The 17,421-nt window shown below is 41.3% G+C and overlaps 1 protein-coding gene across 3 annotated transcripts; it reads left to right on the forward strand.

Moving 5' to 3' along the window:
• The first annotated feature begins 244 nt into the window (after positions 1 to 244).
• CDV3 (CDV3 homolog) lies at positions 245 to 17,169 on the forward strand. 3 transcript variants are annotated; one of them, XM_063325326.1, is made up of 5 exons: positions 245 to 755; positions 2,726 to 2,805; positions 4,979 to 5,115; positions 6,158 to 6,320; positions 14,414 to 17,169. In XM_063325326.1, exons 1-5 carry the CDS (start codon positions 531 to 533, stop codon positions 14,436 to 14,438), a joined length of 630 nt encoding a protein of 209 aa, XP_063181396.1. In that variant the 5' UTR covers positions 245 to 530; the 3' UTR covers positions 14,439 to 17,169. The 3 variants fall into 3 exon arrangements, with proteins under 3 accessions (XP_063181396.1, XP_063181395.1, XP_063181397.1); XM_063325325.1 differs by lacking the exon at positions 14,414 to 17,169 and adding an exon at positions 7,448 to 7,873; XM_063325327.1 differs by lacking the exon at positions 14,414 to 17,169 and adding an exon at positions 7,880 to 9,774 and having other exon boundaries at positions 246 to 755.
• The last annotated feature ends 252 nt before the right edge of the window (positions 17,170 to 17,421 follow it).

Genomic DNA, 17,421 nt, shown 5'->3' on the forward strand with positions numbered 1-17,421 from the left:
CGGCTCGGCTCGGCTCGGCCAATCCCCAGCCACGCCGCCACCTCCCCCGCCCGTCACGCAACTCTGACGTCGCGACGTCGGCGACTTGCCCCTGGAGACTTCTGACTGGGCCGGCGGGCCTTGCCTTCCTGCGCCGCTGATTGGCCGGGGCGCCGCGGCGCAGGCGCGGAAGGGGGGTGGGACGACCCACAGGCGGAAGGTTCCGCCCCTTTCTCCTCAGCCCGGCCCTGCCGCGGGCCGCCCCCCCACCCCCTCCTTCACCCCTCCTCCCTTTCGGGCCGTGTCAAGCGGCGGCCACCAACGTGGAGCGCGGAGGCCTTCTCGCGCCGGGTGTCGGGCGGGCTCCCGCGGACCCGGTCAGCCGCAGCCGTTAGGGGCCGCGCTCGCTTGCCCTCGGTGAGGGGCGGCAGGCAGCGGGGAGGCCGCGCCGCCGCTGCACGGGGCTCACCTGTTGGCCCGGGCTGCCGCTACCCTCTCCTTCTACTCTCCCCCCCGCCCCCCCCCCGCCCCATTTGGGAGCGGCCGCCGCCATGGCGGAGACGGAGGAGCGGAGCCTCGACGACTTCTTCGCCAAGCGGGACAAGAAGAAGCGGAAGGAGAAGAGCAGCCGAGGGGCCGCCGCCGCCTCCGGCGCCTCCAACGCCGCCTCTAACGCCGCGGGGGCGGCCGCGGCGGCCGGCGGAAACCGTCCGGCTGACGGCAGCGGCTCCGGGGCCGCCGCCTCCACCGCCGGCTCCGCCAAAACGACGACCAAGGTGCGGCCGGGGTGAAAGCGGGGAGGGGTGGAGGCGGGGAGAGCGGGGCCGCTCCGTCGGGGCGGCGGTGGGGGAAGGGTCACGGCTTCCTCCGCCGGGCCGGTAGCCGCCTTCCTGCCGGTAGGGGGAGCCGCAGCCGGGCCGGGGGAGCGGCGCCGCCCGGCCATGCGGGCTCCCTGGGCGGCGTGGGGCCTGGCGGGGCTCCGGCCCGAGCGGACTCGGCCTCGCAATGCCCCTTATATCCGCATGTAGAGGCGGGGCGGGGGGGGAGCGGGGCCGGTTCCCGGTCCGTAGCTTCGGTTCTGCTCAGCCCTCCCCGGATTCTGGCTGTGGGCGTAAGGCAGCGGCCGGAGCTGGGGATTTGTATCGGGTGCCAGCCGTCGGCCACCTGGGTGTGTGGCGTGTGGCCTGTGGACCTTGGCGATAAGATCCCCCTGGCTCTCTGCAGGCAAAGTATGCGGAGGTCTTTGCCTTTTTGCCAGGAAGGGTTTTACTGCCAGTAATTTTTTTTATTTTTTTTCCCTACCGTATTACAGCGAAAAGATGAGAATGCAAGAGGAGCTTAAGTGCTTGTAGTTGAGTTTACTGCCTTACAACTGGCCGTGCTGTACATTTTAAAATTTAATTTTAAGAAATACTCTGATATTTCCTTATGTTGTTTAACCTGTGGAGCTTGACACCTGCAGTAGCCTTCTAAGTAGACCAGCGTCTACTAGACCAGGGTGGTAATCTTTCAGCTGCTCTTCTGCACACTTGCTTGTAGAAAAATACCTGGTTTTGACTGAAGCTTGTACTTGGATTAGAAATAAAGATCATTAAACGTAGAAAGGTATGTTAGTTTGGAAACTGTGATGTTTCCATGGAGATGGGGATATGAGGAATCTAAAAGACTTTAGACTGTGTGTAGACTGACGGTCTTCCACGAGACTGAATCTTCAGCAGACAGTGCAGTAAGACAGTGTAGAAGATCGTAGGACAGGGCTCTTAAAAGGAGCTGTATTCTCAGCTGTTCAGTAGAAAGGGGGCTATGCCATTGGCAGACTTTACTTGCAGGTCTTAGTACTTAAAGTAATATAACTGCATTTCATGTCGAGTGTAGGAATTATGTAAACTACTAATTAGGCTGTGTGTGTCTTAAAGCTGTGACTAGGAACATGGGAAGACTGCCTATCTGTTCCGGGTCATTTCTACCTTAATAAGGTCTTCTACCTTAATAACCCCAGAATCTGCTGATTACACACTAGGGCAAAACTGGCCACACTTAGGTGAGTCCCTCTTTCCCCAAACAGGTAATCAAACACCTGTTTTAAAACCTTAAAGTGGTGCTCTCCAGTGGCTAGTATTCCACTGCTTTTGTGTACTAAGATTGCGGTGGTTTTGAAGCTAGCCTTTTTGCTATTATAAAAACATTAAGAAAACAAGAAAGACTGTAAATGTGTCTGTGAATGTGAAAAAGTACCAATATTAATCTTTGTCATAAATCCACTGTAAGCCATTCCAAATGTTCGTTACTGTTTGGCTTATAAAATAGGTGATGGAAAAACAAACCTAAAGCTTCATGTGCATTCAAGCTGTCATAAAAGCTTACTGTTAGTAAAAGGGAGAGATCTTGCCCTTGTATTTCCCTGGCCTTGACTGCACTGTCCTGTTCTCTACTTTGTGTTGTCCCTTGACTTTCCACTGGATTTTTACTGAGATGATGTCATTTTCTTTCACTTGAATGACTGTTTTGCTGGGGCATTTCTTAGCTGTTCTAGTGAGTTAAAATCAGCTCACAAGTGCATCCTAGATGACATATAGTAAGTTAGGGGAGGAGGGAGTGGAAGCCTTTCCCCTGTTGATAGTGGTGCACACAGATTGATTTCCCATGGAACTGCACCTTCATCCTTAGTTTTCTTTGTATTATCTTAGTTACGTTCTTTTCTGCTTTCCGTGTAAAGAAGATAACTTACATTTTTCTCTTCTTACAGGAAGAGGATGATTGGAAGGAGTTTGAGCAAAAGGAAGAAATTGATTATAGTGGTCTTAGAGTTCAGTCCATGCAAATAAGGTACTACTTTTTAATTTTTCTCTCCAATATAACCATTACCTATGTCTAAAAAGTATGTTCCTTCCTCAGAACTGCCTCATGGAGTCCAATTAAACAGAGGTTTGATATGTTTCTGCTAGTGTAGAAGTTTGCGGTAGGGTAACTTAAGTTTCACTGTTCTGTGCTAATCTTCACTTTATTTTCTAAATCGCTGTTGATGTTCTAGGTCTATCTGTTTTGGTTGGGACTCAAATTTTTATTACAAATGCCTAACATTCCCTTCTGTAAAGATAGTAAAGTAGGAATTCCTCTGAGAGAGGAGTAGTAATACCCACTGAATATAGTAATTCCCACTGAATCATTTGACTGCTCTAAGGGTATCTGACTCAATCTATTCAGCATCTTAGTTTGGGGAGTGAATTCCTGTACCATTACATTTTTATTTCAAAAAAAACGAAAACATAGTTGGTAAAACTAGTGTCTTGTGACAAGACCCCATAGGACTGCATGTGTGCATCTCATCCAAGATTCTTTGCTTGGTTTTTCATTGGTTTTGGACCAGAGTACAGGAACAATCTAATCTACTTAAGCTTGTCCTAGTTAAGAAAAACGTTTCATCAAAAATCCCTTTTCTGACCTCAAATTTAGACTGAGAATGTCACATAATCCTCATTGTCCAGGTATTGGTGATGTTCGGAATAATGCACGTTAAAATCATCTTGCCTGTAACCAGTGCGGTAGATGCTTTCTTCACTGAGTAGACCTTATGTATTCTTTGATTTTATTTTTTTTTAATCCACACCACACATCCTCCTTTTAGTTAACTAGTCCTTTTAGGCCATTTGTACGTATTTGGTCCACAAGCTGTCCATACCGTGGAAGTGTCACAGCAGATAATGACATGTCTGAATGGACAAGTAACAAGTGGGCTGCTGCTTCACTGACTACTAGTACTGTTTGTTTGAAAAGTGAGTACTTTGGTTTTCCAGACAAAGGCCGTCATTCTGAATGCTTTTGATGCTGTGGCAGATTTTCAGGGATGTGGAAAGTTCTGCTGCAGGATTTTGTGACTACTCAGTTAATGTATTCAAGGGGAGAGTGGAGAAGTAAATGGAAGAAAAACCCACTGGAGGTTATAAATTCTCTAGCTCTGGAGATCTCTCTGCTGAAAATAAGACACAGTATCTGGTAGGGGTGGGATGTTATGTGTACTTGCTCTGTTCTAGCTAGTCTGTAGGCATCTGCTTCTGACTAGTTTAAAATTGGATAGTGATGTGTTTAGGCCCTTGGTCCAGCTTACTATGATTATTACTGTATTTGGATGAACAGTGAAAGGCTGTTTAATTTTCAGAAATAATATGTATTTTTAACTGTTCTCTGATTATTACTTATACAGAAAGCTTATCCAATTGTGATTAGTAGGATTTGGTGTATTATAAACTTCTGTATTCACACTTTGCTGCTGCTGTTCAGATTAGTGTCTTTTTTTTTTTAACAGCCTCACTCTCCACGTATGTTCCGTTATACCACAAAGCTTTCTGTAGTAGCTTTGTCTAGCAAATTACTTTGACTCTCTTGACTATTTCTATGCAAAATAAAATAGTCTAAATAAAATACTGTCAGGCTTATGCATAGGATTTATCTTTAAAAATGGCGTCTTTTTCTCTCTGTATTTTTTATTTGCCTGCTTAAAAAGAATCTGAGTTGGTTTGTAGACTGTGTGGGTAATAGGAGTGATTCTCAGGTAGTTGTGCTTATAGGGGAAGGGAGATCAGGACTTGCTTTCTGTCACTGCTTTTTCACAATTTCTTCCTCTTGATTAAAGCATTTTATGGAAGCTGGACTTGTAGCCCTTTCCTGCCTTATCTTCGTATCGCTTCCAAGTGCATGTCTAAGTAAGAAAAAAGTCTTTAAGCTCAAAATAAGAAATCACTTTATTTGGTCGCTTAGTACAGTTTGAATTTGTCTTTTTCTTTAAGAACTCTTCTCCTTCTCAATTGCCAGGTTATGTAGTAGTGTGCCAAAAGTCGTTCAGGTGGATGTACTAATACAGTGGTTACAGGACTAATGTAGTCTGGTTAAATCTAGTATCTTCAGTACAGTAGCTGTGAAATCTTGTCTGTGGCGATTGCGTAATCTCTTAAAGTCTTAAACCCCTGTTTGTAAAATGCTACTTACAATTTCTCTTTTACAGTGAAAAAGAAGATGATGAAAGTGAAAAAAGAGAAGAACCCGGTGACAACTGGGAGGAGACTGGTGGTGGTGTAGACAGATCATCTGGTCCTTGGAACAAGTCAGCTCCTGCACCAGCACCTGTTGTTGAACCAATTGGTAAATTTAACTCAGAGTTGTTGCTTTTTCCAGGTGGAAAAGCTGCTCAGAAGATAGAGCTCAAGGAGCAGTTCCTATTCAGGCACCTTTTAACATACTAGTGGCTTGTTTGACATATTAGCGAATGAGTAAATCTTCTGTAAAGGGATTTGAGGAACTGAATTAATAGTACTCTCAGATACTTCAATTAAAAATGAATGGAGGGGGTTTTATTTCCGACTTTGAAAGGTGGGGGAGAAGAATTCCATCTTTGAAGGAGATCCCTCTGCTTCGCAATCTGCAAAATAGCTTTTGGGCACACTTCTGTTAATCTAAAAATACTGCTTTGACAATTAAGTGTTCAGTTAATATCTGATGTCTGATATTGCAGTTCTTGAGTAGGGTTCCGTGGTTGTTAGTATGCTTTTCAAATCAGTTCTAGGGTATAGAGAATGTGGTGTTACAAAATTGATTCTTTAACTGGGATAGGACTTTAGTTTTGATTAAATACAATTCATTAGGATCAGCAGAGATAAACTACTTAGCCACAACCTGAGTTCAGACTATTCTCTTCCATTGAGAAATTCATTGAAAATCGGCCTGCAGTGTTTTTTTCCTGTTTGTACAGGCAAGGTGGTAAAGTTAATTAATCAGTGGTATTTCATTGTACATTGTTACTTTAAATATGAACTATTTGGATATTCTCTTCTGCATCCAGAGAGGTGCTTTAAATAAGATTTGGCAAATATATAATTATGTGTTTATATATCTAATTTTAAATGTAAGCTGCTAATAAATTGCAAATAAGAAACATGAAGTCCTCATCAGTGGTTTTGATTCCCTGAGCTTTGTGAGGCGATACACTGGAGCCACACTTTAATTTGACTAAGTATAGGTTAAATGAGGTGACACCTGATTTTCTGCCTTGTCTAAAATATTTGCTTCCAGAGCTTTAAAAGGTCCAAAACCATACTTCTAAGATTCTTTTTTTTTTTATTTGTGAGTTTTTTTCAGATATGCATGCAAACTTATTCACTTCTCTAAATCTTGTTCTTATAACTAGTTACAGAAACCCCAGAACCAGTTCAGACTGGTGGTGTGTACAGGCCGCCTGGCGCCAGGGAGGGCGGCAGACCACGGAGAGCACAGCAAGGACCACCAGAAATCTATAGTGATACGCAGTTTCCATCACTGCAGTCCACCGCCAAGCTTGTAGACAGTCGAAAGTAAGTACATGCCATTAATTCCCTAAGAGATGTATTTTAACAGCCTCTCTAGGTTCTTAATTTGTTTTAGGGCTTAAGCCTGAATCTTTCCACAGAGGAAAGAAATAATGAAGAAATTATTTTGTTTGGCAAAGAGATATGGGAGAGATCTTGATTGTATTTTCCAACTCTAGGAAGGGCTTCCCATGACAAAACTTGCATAGGACGTAGCCCAGTGAGATAGTCAAACAAGACTGCCAGTCGCCTTACCTAATTGACTTGCTGAAGGATTGCCCTGAAGCAGAATATTTCGGCTCTTGACAGCATCTGGTTCCCTGATGAGGGAACTAGCCATGGTGAGGCTGTGTGCTACTACCATCAGTAGACATGAGTAAGATGTCATGAGCACACTGCCTTCTCATTAGAGATGTGAGGGTAAATTAAATGGAGGAATGGTGTTTAATACAAGTCAATAAACTTGCTGTCTGAGCTGTGGTTTACAATGAGGACCCCCCTCTCAGTTTTGCTGAAGTGCTTTGTATTTTGTGGTGCCAAAGACTTGAGTCTCACCCTGCTTTTGAGTCCTGATCTTTCCATAACCTCATTCCTTACAGAAAAGATAGCTGGGCCGATACATGATTCACTTGGGGCTTAGGGTTTTATTTTTTCTCTGCTTGCTGTGCTATTGACTACAGTCTAGCAGAAGCTTTGTTTCTACTTCTGTTTGGTTGGGTGGTTTTTTTTTCTTTTTGTTGTGTGGCTTCATCTGCTTGGCAAATGAGATATGCTGTCATTGATGCTGTAGGGTTTGAATGGTGCAAATTGAGATAAGATGAAATTCTGAGCATTCCAGAAATGGAATTCTTCTTTCTAAAACCTATTTTTAATAAATGCATTTACATTTACTTTTGAGAATGTTAATATTGAAATTTAGAATGTAATCTGAATTGTACTGGGTGATGAGCTTGATTCTGGAGATAAGTTTTTACAAGACTTGCTTGGGAATGTTTGGCTGTTCTGTTAAAATTCTAGACCATAGTGTTCTGTGTTCATAATGGTTTTGTTGGGATGGGGTGTAAATCGACTAGAAATTCACAATTCACAAGCTAGTGATGAGATATTTACTGATTACATTTATTTTCCCTTAGGGATAAAGAAATGGAGAAGAGCTTTGAAGTAGTAAAACACAAAACTAGAGGTAGGGATGAGGTCTCAAAAAACCAGGCACTTAAACTTCAGCTAGACAACCAGTATGCTGTGCTTGGGGATCAGTAGAGCTGCATACACATTACAATTAAGGAATACTTTTTTGGTAACCCTTCTACTAAGGTAACTAAACTACAGCTAACGGCTATGATGAACATGCCACCTTATTTCTGCTGGATCTACTGCAGCAAGTGCAGACTACTTTGACGTAAGTGATTGGTTCTCCTGCACTATGGAAGCATAATATGTTACAACTTCTCCATTGGATATGGGGCAAATTAATGTAAATGATTGAACAAGAGTCATCAGTGTTCTTTAATTGCTCAGAAAGATACCTACAGCCAGTGGTCATTTCAAAATCTTTTTATGTTCAGATACTGAGCCTTCGTAAAGGTTGACTACCTCAGACTTGCTGCACTCATTGTGGACACCATGTGGATCACAACTTCTGGAAGAGAAGGTTACAGCTGTTTTAGTGGCCATCTGAAACTTGAAACCAGCTCTACTGGATTCCTGTCAGAAATCCTGCAGAAGTCAGCCATTTGGTTCCAATTTGCTATAACAAAGATTTAAGTGACCTTAATGACAAACCTATTCTGTTCCCCTCCTGAGGAATCCTGTCATGTGTAGCCATAGCCTACTAGAGACTTCTGGAGCATACCATACCACTCATACTATCCAAGTATAACAGAGCTGTAGTTTGTTTACCTTTTTAGATAGCTGTACTGAAGTAACTGCAAAAGAAGTTAAAACTCATTCAGTATCAGATTTGAAGAATGTTGGGTTTGAATGGTCTGTTTGCATTAGCCATTTTCACAGTTGTCTGTTTAAGCATTTATTTTTTTTCTGTTCTCCACTAAAAAAAAAAAAATGCCTGCCTTGTTTCTGGTATCAAATTGCAGTATATTTAAATAATGATGAGATGTTGTAGTGAAATAGGGTTTATTTTGTCTTTTGTCATGAGGTTTGTCTTTCTCACCCTAAAGCACTAAGACTTGAGAGTTTTGATTTGACACAGAGGTATCCAAGCTCCAACTACAGTCTTCAGAATTTGTCTTTTAAAAGTGAGATACATGGCAGTAGCGATAATAGATAAAAATTTCTCTTCTATTAAAAATAGTTATTTGTTTGTTGAAGGGTAATGGTTACTTGATAACCAAAATAACTTAGTATGCAGAGGGGATAACTAAAGCTGGTAAGCCTTATTTGTTTGGCTACTTCTGTGAAGCATGCAGGCTTTTTGAGGCAGAAATCCTCGAAGTAAAACTCATAAATGGTGTTTATTCAAAGTCAGGAAACTTAGTAATAAGGGAAGGCAGTGACTTCTTTAAGTTGCTGTCATCTCTGAATTAATTTAGTGGAAGTCGGCAAAACAGCACTGATACACTAAGAATATAGGACATTGCCCCTAACTCTGATTCGATGAATGAAACCTGTCAAATACCAAAAGTGTCCTGCTGTAACTGTTTTTCTCTTCTCTGAATTCTTACACCAGAAGCAAAATGAAGTACAATAGCGGCGTGCTCCAGTGTTGAGGTTTCTCAGAGTAAATGCCAAAAAATAGACCCAACATCTATAAGTTGCCAATGGCAAGATAAACAAGGGAACAAAACAAAATTTGCTTATGTGTGTGGGAGTACTGTGTATGTGCAGAAGATGAGGATAGTGCAGGAATCGCCTAGTTGGGTTCCCTTTGACTAACTGCTGACTCGCTTTAAATCTACTTCGCTGAGGCCAATGGGAATTTTGCTGTTGACTTCAGTGGGGCTGGGGTTTCCCCTGGTTCTTTTGTGCACAGACTAAAACTGGCCTTGCCCTTGCAGAGTTAACTGTCTCTAAAACTTCTGCTAGAAGCTGCTATTAAAGAGAGGGCTCAAGAGACTATTCTTAAAGTTGGAGACTTCATTTGGAATCAAACCCCCACTGAAAGACTGATACGGATACCTTGGACTCTGAGCCATGTATCTTCCTTGAAAATACATTGTTGCCAGCAAAACTGTTGATTTGTCACTAAAGATTTCTGTGGAAGTCGTGGTGAATGGACATGTCGCTTGATGTGGTAGAAAGATGAAATCTTAAAACGCTTTTCCTGATGCTCTAAAGTGATTGAGATCACCAATGCACATGAATCGAGTTTTAGTCTACTGTATGAAGGGTAGATGAGACTGTCCATTGTACCATCTTTATTTGAGGTTTTGGGCATGAATTCTGGCAGTTCAAGAAAACCCTGTAACAATTTCAAATCAAATAAAATGGAAATATACATGGATTCTGGAGTCTAATGAATCTTTACCTTTAGTTCTAGCTTATGACTGCACAACAGCTGAGGAAATGTAGAACATTTGGATCTCTTAAGGGACAGGCCATGAAGTGGGTGGTCAGCCTTATGGTCAGGTGGGCTATGTTTAAGAGCTTATAGCAGTGCATATTAATATGACTTTTATTTATACATAGAAGTTTAGTTTGCTACCCATCAGAGTGTCTTTTTACTCCCACCATATGGGACTGGTTTGAGATTGTGAATTGAATATAAATGAAGCTTTGATTTGCTTTTCACTTGAAAGTAGCTCTGCTAAATTAAAGAATGAAAAAAAAAAAAAACAAACCCAAACCTCTGGATGGCTGCTGTCACCAGAGTCCATCAGCTACTGATAATTAGAGGTTATTTTGGAGGCTTTTCTTAAGCATTCCATTTCAGGTTCTTTCTGGAGGCATAAAGGGAAAAAAATCAGAAATGCAGCAGATTTCCTTAGTACAGAATGTTAAACTATTTTAAAGTGTTTCTTGTGTTAAATATCGCTGCCAGCAACTATCAAAATGCCAGTCGTCAGTATCTTCCTTGTAACAATTAATTGCTCTGCATGCCTCAGATTTTCAAAGTCAGTTCTTTGTGGAAGCTCAGTATGCTTTTGGGACCCTGAAGTCCAACTCTATCTGGTTCGTTGTTGCTCTCATTCAAGGCACGCTAAGAATGTCCATTTCATTCCTTCAAAATGCTCGTTGAAGGCTCATTCCATAAATGAAGGATTGTCAGTTGTAGAAATGAGATTCTTGATGCCAGTCGGTAAAATGCAGTTGGGTGCGGCCTCAGGAACTTCCTAACCTGTAACATGCTTTTATGGTGGGTTAGTTATTAATTCCCAATTTAAAGGTTCCATTTTACTTTCCCTGGCTTAAAATTAAAAAAACAGCCATAAAGTTAGTGACTTGCTAGTAGAACATTTAAATGTCCAGTACTTACTGGGAAAGGAATGACTTGGATTTGTGGTTCTCAGTGACACAGGTATTTAAGGAGTGTTAAAATGCCAAAAATATATAATTTTAATAAACTTGGACTTCCCAAATGCCCGTTGTATCACTATGGCTTCTGTATGGGCTTGAGCTGATGATAGATGTAGGAGAGGATTAGTTTTGCCCCTCCTCACCCTCCCTGATTTAGCTGTGCCATGTTTAATCTTATTCGCAAATGAAGAGGAATTGACAACTCGAAGTGACAGTCTCCTGCTACTTCAGTTTCGTGTTTGGAGGTAGCTTTACCAGTCATGTCCAAAGTAACTGTTGCAAAACTCATGAATAGATGAATTTTTAATGGTACAAATTGTGTTAGAGACCTAACACCACAGGGACTAGGATTCTTGGTATTTGCATCTGTTGACTCTTGGAAACTCTTTCACCGCAGCATGGCTGAGACACCTGTGCTGTTCAGGTCAAGTAAAGAGAATATAAATTTGATAGGGCTGCACATCTTGGAGTTTGCTTTATCTGAGCTTTTGCTTGTATCTTTTTGTCTTTCTAATTTCGGCCTGGTTGAGCAGTTCTAAACTTGCTTGTGTTTTTCTGTCAAATACCATGACTAAAATGGAGCAGATGGTTCTTCATGTGCTTAGAAGATGCTTATTTACAAGATAATATTATTCTTTCCAATATTGACATGGTCAGAGAAATGAATACCTCATATTTTACATGACCAATTTGTATCAGAGGCCCAAGAAATTAAATTTTACCAAAACCACCTTGAGTACTTAAAAATATTTATGAATAGCCACAATCCAGGATTCATCACCTGACTGTAACTTCATTCCCAAATTGTCCCTCTGTTTTCAGCTTTTAACTTTGCAAATTGGTTTTAATGGTAAATAAGGGGTTTGTTTGAGAATATAAGAAAATAATAACATGCGTATTTAAATTTCAGATATATAAATTAGGTACGTCCAAAGGGGGAGGAAATCTGACGTATATTTGTCAGAATTGATAAATTCTTCAGAAAAAGTTAAGTCAGCTTGTCTGCATTGAGGTTAGTATGACAACCTGCAAGCTCTAGCAGATGGAAGAAGAAATGACAGCAGAAAACACAACTGAGGAGTCTAATACCAATTTGGATAAGTTGTAACTGTCGTGGATCTGGAGTTTGGCTTCTGAAGCATCAAGTATAGTTCCACCCCATGTTCTGTTTGAAGTGAAATAGAGCAGGAAGGAAGACTTTTTTTTTTTCCCCTTTTTTTTTTTTTTTTTTTTAATGAGGGAGAGCGGACATTGTGCAAATAAAACACAGGACGTATAAGAGGAGAGGGATTAGGAAGGACGTTTTCTAAATTATAGTATTAAATGCATAGCCTGAGGTAGGGAGTGGAGTGTAAGTGGCTGGATAGGAGGAGAAGTGCTGCGTGGGTAAGCACTGCTTTTACAAGCGATAGATCCATCTGACTTTTTAAATCATCAAAAGTATTTGAAGTTCAGTACTCAAAGGAGGCATCCTATTTTATTTTTTCCCTTTAAAAAAAAAACCAAACACTTGGGAAAACCTGTCCAGCGAGGAAGTAGAACTGTGCATTGGTATAAAGCTGTCTAATCAGTTGCCTAAAGAGAGAACTGAGAAAGGACAAATTCCAATCTTACTAGGAAATAATTTGTTTCATGTTTAAGAAAACTCTTTTTTGCTTCTGTGTGATAAAAAGGTGAGACACTGATTCAAATTGCTATGAAGACATTTCCTTTTTTTTGTGAAGCATCTTCTAATGGTACGTATATCATGGGTTTATGTTCAGTTGCTTAGAACGTATGTTGGTGCAGCAAAGTTAATGAAGTTCGATAGGCTGCTTAGCTGGAATGCAATTATTAAAAATGTATCACAGTATTAATGAACAACCAGAAAAAGTAGCACATCTGGAATACTGGAATGGAAAGTATCATCTAAAACAACTGCGTGCACTGAAAAGAATCAAGCCCATTTTGTAGCAAGAGCACAGGACCAAGAGAATAGGATTTGGCCTTGGTTTTCCACTGAGCTGCTGTGTTAACTTCAAGTAATTTACAGTTTCCCCAGCTGTACCAAAAAAACCCAACAACCTACCTCACAGGGGTGTTGTGAGGCCAAAGCTGTTCTACGTCAAGGGCTGGGGCTGATGGAAGGTGCTACACAGGACTAAAAAATCTTTATTAAAAGATCTTTATATTAGCCTCCATTACAGTATTTTAATACTACTTTGGGAAAGGCTTATTTCTACAGAATGTAACATACGTTCTATTTAAGTATTATGTAATTAGACCTAACTTTAGTATGTATGGGTAAGGAAAAAGTTCAGGCTGAGCACTCTAACTGGTGTTTCCTCTCTTTTTGCAACCCAAATGGTATATTAATATGAGGCTTTTTGGTTTTATGTGGAATACATTAAAATCAATATTGCTATATTTTGTAAACCCCATGACTGAAATAAAATCCTGCTCACAGTTGATAGCCATCTCTTCTAATGTGGCTGTTAAAAGTTTGTTCAAATGATGTGAACTAGAAATGTTCACTCCTGAAAGTATGTATTTGTGTCAGGATAGTGAGCGGTATTTTGGAATGTGGTTCTCTTCTCCTCTCCACACGTAAACACGCATTTGTCCTACTCTTCATCCTTTCCCATATTAAGTTGAGGTAGCATGCAGGTACAGTGGAAATGGGGGAGAGAGAGTAATCTGAAATTCAAAACTTTTAAAATCTAGTATTAAGGCAGGCTGTGGAGGAAAAAGATGAAGTGAATAAAACAAAGGGAAATAGTTGCCCATGGAGAGGTTTCTGTGAAACGGGTAAAGGAAAGAAATGATCAGAAGATAGAGCCGAGAGGGGTAAGCCAGAGGGACGGGCAGGAGAGGAAGGAATACAGATACAGAAGAGGTGATTACCGTATTTACTGCTACCTCCTGTTTTATCAGTTAACTGCAGCTGAAAGAACATGAAGAAATAATTTTTATGAATACGCCCTTGTCTGCTGTTGGCGGTGATTTCATGGTTCGTTGCTCAGCTCTTACAGTGGGCCTGCAAATAGAGGCAGAGAACATGATGGTGGCATGCACACAGGCAAATTAGACCTCTGGTGGGTCCTGGACAGAGATGAGGCCCAGCAGCTATCTTCTCCTACTGATATTTTTATCATTGTAGCACCTCTAAGACAGTTGTTAATGTGCATCAGCCGTGACAATTCTCTGTCAGAAACGATTACTGTTAAATTTCAACAAAATACTGCAGTTGCTTCAGAGGAAATGTTTAACTAGCTGAATAATAAGCATTAAAGAATAAAACAGGGTTTTTTTTGAATACTTACGGTGATGATGATAACGAGCAATCAGCAGATTGGTAGGTGGCTTAAAATGACTGAGGTACATATCCTGTTACATGGTGGGGAGGAGAATTACTCTTTAGATGTATATCATCTACTCTTTTCCCCTCTTAACAAATAAACTAAATGGTCTTAACTGTCTTTCCAGCTACAAAGGGCTGCTTCTACTGCTCTTACTGCTTTCTTCCCTGTATTTTTCCAATATGTCACTTTTCTTAAGGTGCTGGTGAAACAGCAAATATTCATTGAGGACCTCTAAGAGAAATACATGCTGTAATGTTTTTCCATATTGTTCTGTCTTTGATACAGCCTAACATCTTATTCGCTTTCTTGACTGCAACTACACATTGAGCAGATGTCTTCATCCAGCTGTCCATGGTTGATGCCTAGATCGTCCCCTTGAAAGATCACAACTAATTCAGAATCCACCAGAGCATGATGAGTGGTTTAAAGCCTTTCCAGTATTCATTGCCATGGGTTTATTTTCTGTTGATGTTCCCTTACCACTGAATGGCCAAGTTTACAGAGGGAGTTAGCTTACCCTGGCAATCACCACCTTCCCCAGTGCCGACAAACCTAATAACTTTCTATGGGCATTGGCTTTTGCCATCTGATAGACCCAGCTCTTCAGTTTCATGTATATAATTCAGTCTTCTGACCCGTGATTAGTGTGGCATGCTCTTAATAACTTTTACTCAAGCTGACCCTTTCTGTTCTGTTTCTTGTCTCCTATCTTCTGTATTGAATTTTCATTCTAGCTCAGTTATAGCATTGAATTCCTTGAGTTATAACTGCCTGCTTTATTTCAAATTTGCCTACAGAAAACTATTAGTTAAAGTGTTGTCATAGGCTTCCTTTAATTAAAACAAATGACTTATTCTGTATCTCTTTCAGAGTATGTACAACCATAACAAAATGATTCAAACCATAAAAACAGGCTGATACAAGAGAACAAATGCATTTAGAAACAGGCAAAACATATGTGAATCTGATCTCCCCAGAGCTCAGCTTCATTGGTTTCAGTGGACTTATTTCTGTCACTTGAGATCAGTTTCGTTAAAACTTGATTTGAGATCTTCTCACTTGAAATCTAGACACAACAGCCAGAATTGCGCACAAGTGAACAAGCCCCGTAGCAAACTTGTTTTAAATTTCTAAGTTAATCTGCTCTTTGTGGCAGAGAGGAAGCAGGTGTATTACTTGGTCTCGGACCAGCAACAGACTGGGCTCAGCCACGCTTAGGCTAACATACCTGTTGTAGTGTTCAACTGGGCATTGAAATTAGAGTACAGTATTTGACACGAAGATGAGTGCAGCAACACTGGGGGGGGCAGGCTTAGTCTTTGTGGTTTGTTTCATCTCTTCACATGCTCGTCTTGTACTTTGAAGGCTGTACATCTGTAAATAAGGTGAAGTCTTGAAGGGCTGCCTGCGTTTACCAGTAATGTTGTGTTGATAAATACAAAGGAGGTGACATGAGGGAAGACTCAAGCCTGTTAGACGTATAGCCTAGCACCTAAGAGCTGCATTGTCTCAGTATCAGAATACTCTATCGTATAGAACAGCTGCTTTTTGGTACTACTAACGATACATGGTTGAGAAGAATGTACCTTGGATTTTGCGTCCAAATAAATTGTATCATCTGTTGGGTTTTCTATTACGGCAGTTACTAGTATTGTGTCAAAAACAATTGTGGCTGCTTGGAGTTTTATAAAGTTGGCAAATTGGAGCTGAGGTTTTTTGTTAATTTGGGGAGGGGTGGAAATAGAGCAGATTTAGCAATATCTGATAGTTGTTAGAATGTAGTACTTCGTACCCTCTCCCACATATCTAAAAGACTTATCTCTGCTGCTGCACTCACCAAAGCCCTGTCTTGCCACTGTAAATTCTTTCTGTGTTACTAACCACCCAGTAACCTTCAGGACTGACTAGTTCTCTGACTGTGCAGTGTCTTTAATCTGGGCAAACTGGCTTTGTAAACTGGCATGACAGTGTTTTCTAGATAATTGGCTCTGCTAATTTTTTTTTTTCTGCAACTCAAGGCACAGCAAAAAAAAAAAATCTTGGTTTGACCTTTCTTCGCCTTAGAGTATTCCCTCCTCCTTTTGTTCATCTACATTATTACCATGCCAAGGATTTCTAGTCAGGTGCCTGAATTATTCACCACTTAGAAAGCAGTTTTATAAGCAGGAACTCCAGCGTCTTGGTCGTGCTGTATTTCTTCAGCCAGGGCTGTAGCATCACAAACATGGCTCCAGCTATTGCACAATTACTTAGCAAGTCACTGCGATCTCAAAGAATTTAAACCTAAACCCTCAAGGGCTACACAGGAGCTTGACTCCCACAGAATACAGCAAAATGAAGGCAGTAGCACTGGTCCCAGTACAACACAGTCCAGCTATGAATAGGAGTAGAGTTGCATGACTGGTAGCTCAAACAGAACTGTCTTATCTATCTGGACAGCGGGGTCCAGCCTAATGCATTTTTATTTTTTTAATGAAGAGATGACTGAGTAAAGAATAGTAAGAGGATATCTCTGTAAGCAAAAAAATACAAAACTGAATTTGCTTTCAACAACGTACCAGAACGTCTCACCACCAGACTTAACGTGAAGAAACGAAGATAAAGCCCTTTGAGTGCTTATTGTAGTGCTAAAGAAAGAATGATGCTGTCTGGCTGGGAAAATGGTTGGTTGGGCGCCCACTGAGCACAGCAGAAACTGTTTCAGTGGAGTACAATATGATCTATTTCTGAGAATCCCTGTGTGGCCCCCACAGTTAACACAGGAACCTAATGGTGCCTGTATATTTATATAATTATATGTTTATAGTCATAATTTAAGTTCAAAACCTGAACTATATATATATTTTTTTTTTTGTCAGTAGATTTTTTTACCCTGGTTTACCTATCACGGCTTCTGCATTTGACAACTTCTAACTGTGCAGTGCACACGCCTGTTGTTGTCCTTTTGTCCCATGTTAGAGTAATGGTATCAAACTCTGTAAAGCACTTTTGTGATGTTTCCTGTGAAGAAAGCTGAAGAAAATAAATTTATCTTAACAAGCACCAACTGAATTTATACCTCCGCGTTTTGTCTCGCTGTGGTTGTGTTCGCCCCGCTCTTCGGTGTGACAGCGTGACGGGGAGCAGCGTTGCTGGGTGTCAGGGTGTTGTTCTAGGGGCTGGCTCAGGCTGTAGCAGCTGCTCCCTCGCTGTCACCATCTCTGCTTAGTGCCTGCCTTCCCCCTGGCTCACAGCCGATGTCCACCTGGGCAGCGCACGCTGGGGCCTGTTTGTGGCATGTACATAAACACAAG

The sequence above is a fragment of the Chroicocephalus ridibundus genome, chromosome 2 (genome assembly GCF_963924245.1).
Source record: "Chroicocephalus ridibundus chromosome 2, bChrRid1.1, whole genome shotgun sequence".
NCBI lineage: Eukaryota > Metazoa > Chordata > Aves > Charadriiformes > Laridae > Chroicocephalus > Chroicocephalus ridibundus.

What these genes read in the sequence shown, in the direction of transcription:
- CDV3 (XM_063325325.1), top strand. Translation starts at nt 531, where the DNA reads ATGGCGGAGACGGAGGAGCGGAGCCTCGACGACTTCTTCGCCAAGCGG. An exon ending in CCGCCAAAACGACGACCAAG is followed by an intron (nt 756 to 2,725) that starts GTGCGGCCGGGG and finishes CTCTTCTTACAG; the next exon opens with GAAGAGGATGATTGGAAGGA. An exon ending in GTTCAGTCCATGCAAATAAG is followed by an intron (nt 2,806 to 4,978) that starts GTACTACTTTTT and finishes TCTCTTTTACAG; the next exon opens with TGAAAAAGAAGATGATGAAA.